Source organism: Octodon degus, unplaced genomic scaffold (assembly GCF_000260255.1).
Source record: "Octodon degus isolate 3935 unplaced genomic scaffold, OctDeg1.0 scaffold00153, whole genome shotgun sequence".
Taxonomy (NCBI): domain Eukaryota; kingdom Metazoa; phylum Chordata; class Mammalia; order Rodentia; family Octodontidae; genus Octodon; species Octodon degus.
In genome coordinates, this window is record NW_004524729.1 from 6177879 (window position 1) to 6187994 (window position 10116).

At 53.8% G+C, this 10116-nt stretch overlaps 2 protein-coding genes across 2 annotated transcripts in view; one reads left to right on the forward strand and one right to left on the reverse strand.

Moving 5' to 3' along the window:
- Nucleotides 1–4037: 4037 nt before the first annotated feature.
- Klhdc7b (kelch domain containing 7B) lies at nucleotides 4038–7424 on the forward strand. The gene is made up of 4 exons (XM_004642430.2): nucleotides 4038–4942; nucleotides 5155–5467; nucleotides 5520–5696; nucleotides 5745–7424. The coding sequence occupies exons 1-4, from the start codon at nucleotides 4038–4040 to the stop codon at nucleotides 7422–7424; spliced, it is 3075 nt and encodes a 1024-aa protein (XP_004642487.2).
- Nucleotides 7425–8447: 1023 nt separating this feature from the next.
- The window catches only part of Syce3 (synaptonemal complex central element protein 3), a 66620-nt gene continuing 64951 nt past the window's right edge, over nucleotides 8448–10116 (reverse strand). The window contains exon 3 of the mRNA XM_004642431.2: nucleotides 8448–8690. Coding sequence (XP_004642488.1) covers nucleotides 8533–8690 — 158 coding nt within the window. The 3' untranslated portion in view covers nucleotides 8448–8532. The remainder of the gene's footprint in view (nucleotides 8691–10116) is intronic.

The following is a 10116-nucleotide window of genomic DNA, read 5'->3' on the forward strand; positions in this document are numbered from 1 at the left end:
CTTCCTTCCTTCCCTCCTTCCTTCCCTCCCTCCCTCCCTCCCTCCCTCCTTCCTTCCTTCTTTTCTTTCTTTTTTTGTCTTTTTGAGACAAGGTCTTGCTATGCAGCTCAGGCTGGTCTTGAGCTCACTTTGTAGCCCAGGCTGGTTGCAAACTGTCAATGATCCTCCTGCCTCAGCCTCCTGAGTACTGGGATTACAGGCATGCACTGCTATGCCTGGCCTCCCATGCCTTTTCTTATTTAAAATTTTTACTTTTCTGTCCCTTCTATTCGAAGACTGTCTACTAGCTTTGCTCAATGGCAGTATCATAACCAGTGAGGTTTATCTGAGGCACATTTATTGTTAATTAAAAAATAAGACTCCTTTTTTTTTTTTTTTTGCGGAACCAGGGATTTGAACTCAGACCCTTGTGCTTGCCGGGCAAGCGCTTATTTTACTGAGCCATCTCCCTGACCCATAAGACTCCCTGTTAATGTATTAAACTTCACAGCCATGGTGCTTGCTTTGGCCGCACGTATACTAAAAACCTTTTTAGCCATGTTACCAGTGAGTATAAGCTTTTCAATACCACATTTTAAAATTATAGGCATGTTTTTTCTACCATTCTTGTAAGATTGAACACATTTTTTAAAATTATAAATTGTGGGCCGGGGAGATGGCTCAGTGGAATAAGCGCTTCCTTGGCAAGTGCAAGGGTCTGAGTTCAATCCCCGGTTCCGCCAAAAAAAAAAAAAAAAAAAAAAAAAAAAAAAAAAAAAAAAAAAAAAAATTAAAAAATTAAAAAAAAAATTATAAATTGTATTCTGTTGTTTCTCCTAACAACTTTTTGTGGAGGGGAGGGCGGCAGTGCTGGGGTTGAACCAAGGGCCTATGTGTGCTAAGGGCTTGGCTTGCCACTGACCTTGCTCGGCAGCCCCTAGATGAGTTCTTTAGGAGGTATTTCCAGATGGGCTTGGTGGTGCACACTTGTAATCCCAGCCCACAGAGACTGAGGCAGGAGGAACATTTCAAGTTTGAGGCCATCCTGGGCTACAAAGTGAGCTCAGGGTGCTGGGGAGATGGCTCAGTAGAATGTTTGTCTGGCAAGCACAAGGGCCTGAGTTCAATCCCCAGTTCCACCAAAAACCAAAACAAAACAAAACCAAAGTGAACTCAAGGCTAGCCTGAACTGCGCAGCGAGTCCCCGTTTTAAAAAAGACCAAAATAAAGTATTTCCTGATGTGTACAATAATTATTGTACAAGCATGCAACAATAACTATTATAATAAAATAGCATATAATAATTATTGTTTAATTATTAAGTCTGGGGTTAAATTTTTTTTTTTTGTATTTTAGGGAAGGGTATACAGGGTGTTCAGGGGCTCACTACTAGATCAGATTCATAGTGATCCCCCTATTTACAGCCCCTCAAGAGTTGGGATTATAGGCACATGCCACCATGTACAGTCTTGGGGTTAATATTTTCTAAGCCTTAAAATTAGGCAAGCTGGGGATATAGCTCAGTGGCATAAACACCTTCCTGGCAAGTGCGAGGTTCTGAGTTCATTCCCTGGTACCAAAAAAAAATAAGTCTATAAAATTAGTCTAAATTTACCTGTGCATATGTGTGTATATATGTCTATACACATGCTTTTAAAGATCAGTATAATTAAATGATAATATGTCATTGTTTTATATCTTTGCTGAGTATACAGTGTTTCTAATGCTTAAATAATTTCAGAAATAAAGAATGCCTTATCTTTCTGCCCTTCGTGCGTTTGTGGTGCATCCTAGGCTCATGTTTTACCAGGACTCATGTTCGTGCTGTGCTCTGCCTCCACTGTGAGGGCCAGAAAGGGTACAGTGGGGTGGTGGCCAGGACCAGCTTCGCCTGCACTGGGGCCCATTGTGGTAGGTCCATCTTGTGAGTGCCCCTGGCATGGGGTGACCCCAGCAGCACACAGGTGGGGGTGGCATCTGTTCCTGTGGGCCCTGTTGTGAGGTGACATAGCCTATCTCTGCTTCTGCTGGGACTGAGACGAGCCCCTGAGGGCTAAGCCTCTGCAGCCATAGGAGAAGGGAGACTCACAGGAGGGTGCTGAGGGTGGGAGCTTCCCAGAGCCCCTTATCTATTTTTACTGTTTTCCTTAAAAATATTTCTGACATTTCTGTTACCACAGCACACTCAGGCCATTTGTACGTCTCACATTTGTAGGCACTTCAGAGTTCTGACACTTTTCCAGCAGTGCCGCAGAGGTGAAGAGAGCAGAAAGACCCCACTTTGGGTGGATAGCAGCCCCCAGTCACCCTTGCCACAAGAGTCTCTCTGCCCAAAGTTTGCCCCTGGTCTGACTTTGGCAAAGGGAGTTGCTTCCTTTTGGATGGGACTGGGTAGGTCCTGGCTTACCTGTGTGCCTGCAGCACCTCGGGGGTCCTCACAGCTCCTTGGTGGGAGGAACCCTGAGCTTGTCTTCCACATGTGGTGTTCCCCCATCACTTGACAGATCCCCCTCTTGTTCCTGGCAGTGACCTGGGGCTCTGATTGGGTCTTTAGAAGCTAGGTAGAGATGATTGATGGGTACCAAATGGCTCCTGGGAGAGGGGAGAGTCAGTTCTATCTGCCCAACTTTACCCAGAGGTAGAGCCTTGGCCTGGGACAAAGAATGAGGACAAGAAAGCCCTCCTCCAACTTGAAGTCTGCCTTAAGGTGTGGGGCCCGATCCACCCTCTCACTGTCATATAATAGTGCTGGGGAAGGCTGAGAGGGGACCAGGCCAGGGGAGACACTTGAGGCTTGGCAGAACCCAGGCTGGGTGCCAGGGGTGAACTTGGCATCTCCTTGTTGCCCAAGTAGGGGGAAGTCCCTGGCCCCACTATGTCTAGGAAAGGAGGAAGCGTACTTTGGGGGTTATCTATCCCAGGGACACTCCAGGTTTTGTTTCATATCTGGACCCCACCTGGCACCTGTCCCAAGATTCACTCCTGAGATGGGTTTGGTGAGAAACAGATGGAGGAGATAGTTCCTTCCTAAGAAACCAAGCACTCAAGCTTGGTGGAAACATCTGCCGCTGGCCTCAGGGGACTGGGCCCAGGCAAGGGGTGGGCTAGAGTCTGTCTGTTCTTGAAGGGTGGTCCTCAGTGCAGGTAGCAGGCTGAGGGCTGGGAGAGCACCCGAGCCAGAGGGGATTTGCTGACAGTCTCTGGAATAGGAGCTGCCTGGACTCAGGGCTTGCCAGCGGTGTGGTAGATCTGTGCATGGGTAGGCTAGAGAGGCTCAGGGGCCCGCACATCCAGGCCTGGTGCTGGACTAAACCTGATCACAATGAATGAAAGGGAACGTTTGGGTTTTCTGTACTATTCCATTTTATTTTTCTTTTGAAAATTCTATGCTGTGTCTGGGTGCTGGGGTGTGTGTGTGCATGAACCCCAGCCTCTCATGATGTAGGCCAGGGTATCCTTACTGCTGGACCCACGCCCAGGCTCCTCCTCAGCCTCCCTTGCCCGGGGGCCTGTCCCTCCCTGCTGACTGTAGTGGAATCAGCCTCTCCAGTTTCTGGTAATTTCATCAGGGCTGCATCATGTTGCTAAGTCTAGAGATAACATCTCCCCACTGGTAACCCTTCCCCGTCAGAGCCCCCTCGGCCTGGATAGGGGGTGTGAAGGGAATCTGGGGGTGTCAGGCAGAAGCAGGTTGACTGCACTGCTGGACCAGTGTTTAGGAACACTGCTATTTGACTTGGGACCCCAGAAGGAGGAGAAGGAGGAGGAGGAGGAGGAGGAGGAAGAGGAGGAGCAGGAGGAGGAGGAGGAGGAGGCGGGAGCTGAGGGGCAGCTGGGAAGGCAGTTGAAGGTTACAGGGTCCCCAGATACTATTGTGTACCTGCTGACAAACTTCCAAGCCAGGGTGCTGCCAGATCTGCCTTGCCCAGGCCGTGCTAACGGATCCACCTTAACCAGGGCCCTGGGCGGGGCGTTCTTGATGCCATCTTTGCTGAGCCAGCCGAGGGCCCTGTCTGGGGCATCAACAGCTGCCAGCTTGCATCGCGCTTCCCAGCACCATGATCCAGGGCGCCATGGAGACCAGTGGACCCCTCTGGGGCTGGGATGGCAACAGCGAGGATGACTGGGATGGTGCTGTGCTTGCCCTGCTGGCTCTGGCTGTGGTGGCTGCCACAGCACTGGCTCTACACTGGTTTGGTTCCGGACATGACCAGGATGTGTTGAGACCAGAGTCGATGGCCCCCAGGGTCCAGCCTGCTCAGATGGGAACAGCTAGGCCAAGCCTGCAGGCCCAGTTCAAGTTCAGTGACTTGGAAGGACAGGGCGCCGGGCAAGGGAAGCCAGACTCCCCAGGAAGAGGCCAGGAGGCCCCTGCTCCTGCTGGAGCCCACGATCAGGGGTCCCCGCATGGTGGATGTCTGACCCTGCTTCCCCTCAAGACACCCAGCCAGGTGGCCGGCAGAGGGACCGTGGGACAGCAGCGTGACAGCACCTCAAGAGCCCCGCGGGGGGACAAGAGCCAGCCTCTGAAGCCAGAAGGTGACCTCCTGAGTACGACCCCCACGCCCCTCCTGATCCACTTCACCCCTCGCAGTCCTAGCTGTGAAGCGGAGCTAAGGGTGGATGCTGGCGGCAGGGGTGCACGCAGCAGAGGCTGGAGTGGCCGGCGGCGGCGCGCGGATGCGGGCCCGCGGGCTGGACGCGGCCACGCCAGCAGGCCAGACCCTCTGCGCCTGGGCGCCGCAGCCAGTGTGTGGGACGCGGTGGACGCGGCTGCCGCCTCCAGGGAAACCCTAGGACTCGAGGAGGGCTGGCCCCGGGTGAACCCTGGCCGGGGCCCAGGTCCGGGGGCTGAGCGGGCCGAGGCGTCAGGGAAGCCCTGGACTGAGATGCCGGGAGATCTCAGCGTCCGGGAGGGAACCGGGTCCTTGAAAAGCGAGAACAGCAAGCAGGCGGCCCAAGGGCCCTGTCCTGGCCACCCTGCTGCAGTCCCTGCTCCTTCAAATCTGGCGCCTGGCAGAGTCACCCAGGGGCCTTCTAAGGCCACAAAACGGGGAGCAGTGCCTGAGTCCTCTTTAGCACCAGCCTCAGCCTCCGCCCCAGGTGTCGCTTCAGCTGCGACTCCAGACCTGGACCCAGCAGGGGCTCCTTCCCTTCACCGTTTCTCATCCCTAGAGCCAGTGTCAGCAGCAACCTCACCTCCAGCCGCAGCCTCCCCACCAGCCCCAGCCACAACTCTAACCCCAGCTCCAGTCTCAGCCTCAGCCCCAGCTCCAGCTCCAGCCCCAGCTTCAACTCCAGTCTTCCCCACAACTCCAGCCTCCCCCACAGTCCCAGCCCCAGCCACATCTTCAGCTCCAGTGGCAGCCTCCCAGCCAGCCCCAGTCCCAGCTCCAGCCCTAGCTCTAATTCCAGCCTCAAACTCAGCTGCAGCCCCAGCCTCACCTCTAGCTCCAGTCCCAACCTTGACCATAACTTCGGCTCCAGTGTTAGTCCCAACCCCAACACCAGAAATGGAGTCAAAACCCTTGTCTTGGGAGCCCAAAGTGGGTGTCTCCAAGGGCTATCAGGAAGGACAGATTTTAACAAGCTGGGGAAACCTTATTGCCATGGTTCTTAGAAGTCACCCCTTGTCCAGGCCAGAGAGGCCCCAAAGGAGTGCTCCAGGAGCAGCTCCACTAAACCATTCAGACCCTAGCACTTGCACATATTCTAAGGCCGGAAGCTCTAGTTTCCACTTGGAAGAGGCTGTCCCCAGCCCCCAGAACAGGCACAGCCCTTCTCTGGGGACAATCTCACAGGGAGGTACAGGGGGCCTGGCTGAGGCTGGATGTCAGCCACAGCCAGTGAGCTTCAGGTCCAATGAGGCTACCATTGCAGGCCCATGTTCAGGCCCAGGAGGTGATGGAAGCAAAGAGAAACATGTGAACCTGCGAGCCCAAGATGCCCCGCCAGGGGACCTCTCACTGCCTGCAGTACAGGGCCAGTCTGGCCCCAAGCAGTCCACTCCTGTGAGGCAAGACTCCCAGCCTGTACCCAGACCCAGGAAACATAGCATGTGTGAGATAGCACAGAGCTCAGAGAAGGTGATCAGCCAGGCAGCCTTCGGGCAGCACCAGGGGCAGGGGCCAGGGGATGGAGCAGGCTCAGCTGGCAGCAGAGGAATCCTCACAGAAAAGCAGAAGGAAGCTCAGAAACTTATGGCTTTTCTGCAGAGGCCTGGAAGCTGGGGGGTGGTGGAAGGGCTCCCCCGGAATCCCCGCTCTCCAGCCTTGGAGTCTCCTGCAGCCGTGGCTCTGTGGCCCCAGCGGCTAGACCTGGACAGTTGTCTGGAGGTACTGGCCTTTGCCCAGCAGCATGGGGCACTGGCCCTGGCCCAGGAGACCTATGCCTTGATGAGCAGCAATCTGCTTCATGTTCTGGGTGATGCGCACCTCTACCGCCAGCTAAGTGGGGCTGAGCGAGAGCGAATCCTGAGCCTACGCACTGGCCAGGGCCGGGCGGTGCTGGGCATACTTGTGCTACCTAGCCTCTACCAGGTGGGCCGTGCAGGGCTGCTGAGGGGCTCTCATGGAGAGGAGGCCCCTGTGACCCAGACGGTGTCCATACCTGCTCGTACATACCTGCATGTGTTCGACCCCCGGGAGAACATGTGGCGGCCCCTGACTCAGGTGCCTGAGGAAGCCCCACTCCGGGGCTGTGGCCTCTGCACCATGTACAACTACCTGTTCCTGGCAGGTGGGATCCGGGGCTCTGGTGCCAAGGCCATCTGCTCCAATGAGGTTTTCTGTTACAACCCTCTCACCAACATCTGGAGCCAAGTCCGGCCCATGCAGCAGGCCCGAGCCCAGCTCAAGCTGGTGGCTGTGGACGGGCTGCTTTATGCTATTGGAGGTGAGTGCCTGTACAGCATGGAGTGCTACGACCCCCGTGCAGACTCCTGGACCTCACGGGCACCTCTTCCTGCCGGCACGTTCCCTGTGGCCCACGAGGCTGTGGCCTGCCGAGGGGACATCTATGTCACAGGAGGACACCTCTTCTACCGCCTGCTCAGATACAGTCCTAGGAAGGACTCATGGGATGAGTGCCCCTACAGTGCCAGCCACCGGCGCTCCAGTGACATGGTGGCCCTGGGGGGGTTCCTGTACCGCTTTGACCTGCTGCGGGGTGTGGGTGCAGCGGTGATGCGCTACAACACAGTAACAGGCTCCTGGAGCCGTGCTGCTTCGCTGCCGCTGCCCAACCCTGCTCCACTGCGCTGTGCTGTGCTGGGCAACACCATCTACTGCCTCAACCACCAGGTCACAGCCACCTTCACAGTCTCTGAGGGGACTGCTCAGTTCCAGGCCAAAGAACTACAGCCCTTTCCTCTGGGGGGTAAGGGAGTTCTGTATCCCTTCACCCTGACTCTGCCTTCCGAGGCCTGGTTGCAGACCTCACTCTGAGCACCAGCAGAGCCAGGGAGACCATCCAAGTGGGTCTCAGGGATGTGGGGCATGGGGAGGAAGCTGGGTCAGAATTTGCAATGCCACCTTTCTCTCTCTGTCTAAAAGTTCTGAAAAGCTGTTTCTGGAGTGAGCTCTCTTCTGTCCCTGTACCCCAACCCAGGCTTCACATTGCCTCCTTGCCCACTCATACCCTGGTTTCCTGCTTGGTCCTTATCTGCTTAGCCTGCTTCAGCTTGTTCCAAGTCACCCCTCTGTCTGTAGGACTCCCAGGTGGTCCCACAGCCAGGGAAGGAGATGGCTAGAAACATATTTGTGCTCCTATGAGGAAGCAAAGGGCCCCCATAAAACAGCCTCACCTCTGGGACTTTTGCCATCCTGAGGCTTTTTGGGAGCCAGGCTTGTGGTAGGAGTGGTGCTTGGAATCGTTGTCCGTGAAGCTGGGTGGGATCTGTGCTCCATTCCCTCAGCCTGGTCCATGACCCTGTCCAGGCAGAGCCAGTACGGCTGGGCTCCTGCACACCCCTGGGGTCTTTCTCAGGCTTTCCAGACTCCCACCCCACTTCCCACCAGCCTCCCCCTAAATGAGCCCCAAGTTTAACAGCTCTGTGGAACTGGATCAGACATTTAACCCTCGTTTTTCTTGTGGACATTGGACACTTGTCATTCAGAAGAGCTGTGAAAGCGTGATCACCAACGCCCAGGGCATACAACATGAGAACTTAAATGTCCTCCCGTTAGCCACCTCGAGACCCATGTTAGGCAGACAAATAAAGCTGATTTAGTATACTGCCTGGCCCAGCCCCTGGCCTCATTTGTCCCTCTCTGGGCTGTGTTTTGCTTTTTATTCTATGCTTAATATCACTGGTGCCAAATACATGTCCAACCCAAGCAGCATTTGCATCTTACACTCGTTATGCTTTGCTAACAAGGTCGGTAAGCACCCGAGTAGATCATGGTGCAGGACAGACGGGATCACGAGGCTGTGCTTCAAAATAGTTTATTGAGAAACAAGACCATGCATACAGTGCACACCAGGTAACTGACTCGGTCCTGGGCCTCTGTACACGGGCAGGTGGAGGGTGGTGGCTGTAGCTGGGACGTGGGGCTACTGCTTGCGCTTGGTCTCACTGAGCAGCTCTTGCCAGTTCTTCTCCATCTCCTCCTTGCAGCTGAGGAAGGCATCCTCCAGCCGGCGCATGAACTCTGGCAGCACAGGGTCAGTGCGCATGACGACCATGTCGTAGGCCATCCAGGTTGCTTGCACTGCAACAGGCAGACAGGCAGTGAAATCCCGATGGAGCCACAGCCCTGGGGACCTCCCCTGTGCCGAGCTTCCAGGGATCACCCTAGTGGGACACCAGACTGTTCTGAGAGGAGAGAGGAGTTGGCTACATGTTAAGAGCTCATAAAATTCCTATAAACACCCTTCCCTACAAAAAGTAGTGGTGGCACTTCTTGGTCTCCTACAAGGCTTAGCTTCTGGGTACATCAGCCCAAGCCAGTAGACTTGGAGGACTTCTGATATGAAATGTGAGAGAAATGAAAGCAACTGCAGGCCCCCTGTATGTAGTTGACAATTAGGGGTGCAGGGCGACCCCCAGGCACCACAACATCTACCCAAGTTTACACACTCAGTTGGGTTGGGCATTCTCAGGTCTGTGAGACTCAAGTCTCACATTTTCTCATGGTCAGTGGCCTTGGGTGCACCTGCAGCTGGCACCTCTGTGCTTTCAGAATCTTCTTCCTTTTAGGGTTGTTGAGCACCCACACTGATGGGATTTCTTCTTTTTTCCTGACAGCAACTTGAAAGTAGGTCTACTTGGGTTTCTAGATGAACACATGTAATGAGCACTCAGTAGGAAGCAGCTCTACAGCCCCCCCCCCCACTACTGTGGCTCTGTCTCTAGAACCATAAAGAAAAAAGGTCATGCTCCTCTTTGTGACATCCAAACACAATAACTATATCCCCTTAGAAGTCTTCTTGGTGGGCCCCAAAAGTATGGGATACTTTGGGAAGCTATGTCTTTGGGGACAATTAGCCAAAGAGGGCATAGAAGAATGATTAGTAATATAGAGCACATATATATGGCTATACAGCCAAGGCCAACTAGGCAGCAGACTTAGCAACAGCTTCTCAGTTAGAGAAAAACTACAAGAAAAGGTTGTGCAGTGTCTGAGCAGAGTTCATGTGACTTTGCAGCTGGTATAGGTATTCCTGAATTCTTGGAAGCAGGAATGGCACCTGAGACACCCTAATTTAGACTTCTGCTCCTGCCTAGGCCTATGATGGCTTTTATTTAGCATACTGGAGAAAGTGCCTGCGAACTCATATCCTAATGACAGCCTGGACTGTTCTGATGTATGTGCCTGCATACCAACCATTTCTCTTTTGTTTTGAGATAGGTCTCATTAGGTAGTTCAGGCCAGCCTCGAACTCACTATGTAGTCCAGGTTGGCCCTGAACTCGTGGTAATCCCTAAGTGCTAGGGTCATAGGTGTATGCCACCATGTCTGGGAAGACCACACTTTAGACTCCTGGAGAGTGAATTATATAGACCTGGGAACAGAGTGGGTTTGCTTCACAGCTCTCCACTCACTAGCCACAAAACCTTGAGCAAAGACTAACATGCTAACCTTAGTCTTGTCATCTGCAAAGTAGAGGTTACTATATTGGATTATTTATAATATT

What these genes read in the sequence shown, in the direction of transcription:
- Klhdc7b (XM_004642430.2), top strand. Translation starts at nt 4,038, where the DNA reads ATGATCCAGGGCGCCATGGAGACCAGTGGACCCCTCTGGGGCTGGGAT. An exon ending in AGCAAGCAGGCGGCCCAAGG is followed by an intron (nt 4,943 to 5,154) that starts GCCCTGTCCTGG and finishes TCTCATCCCTAG; the next exon opens with AGCCAGTGTCAGCAGCAACC. An exon ending in GCACTTGCACATATTCTAAG is followed by an intron (nt 5,697 to 5,744) that starts GCCGGAAGCTCT and finishes CCCAGCCCCCAG; the next exon opens with AACAGGCACAGCCCTTCTCT.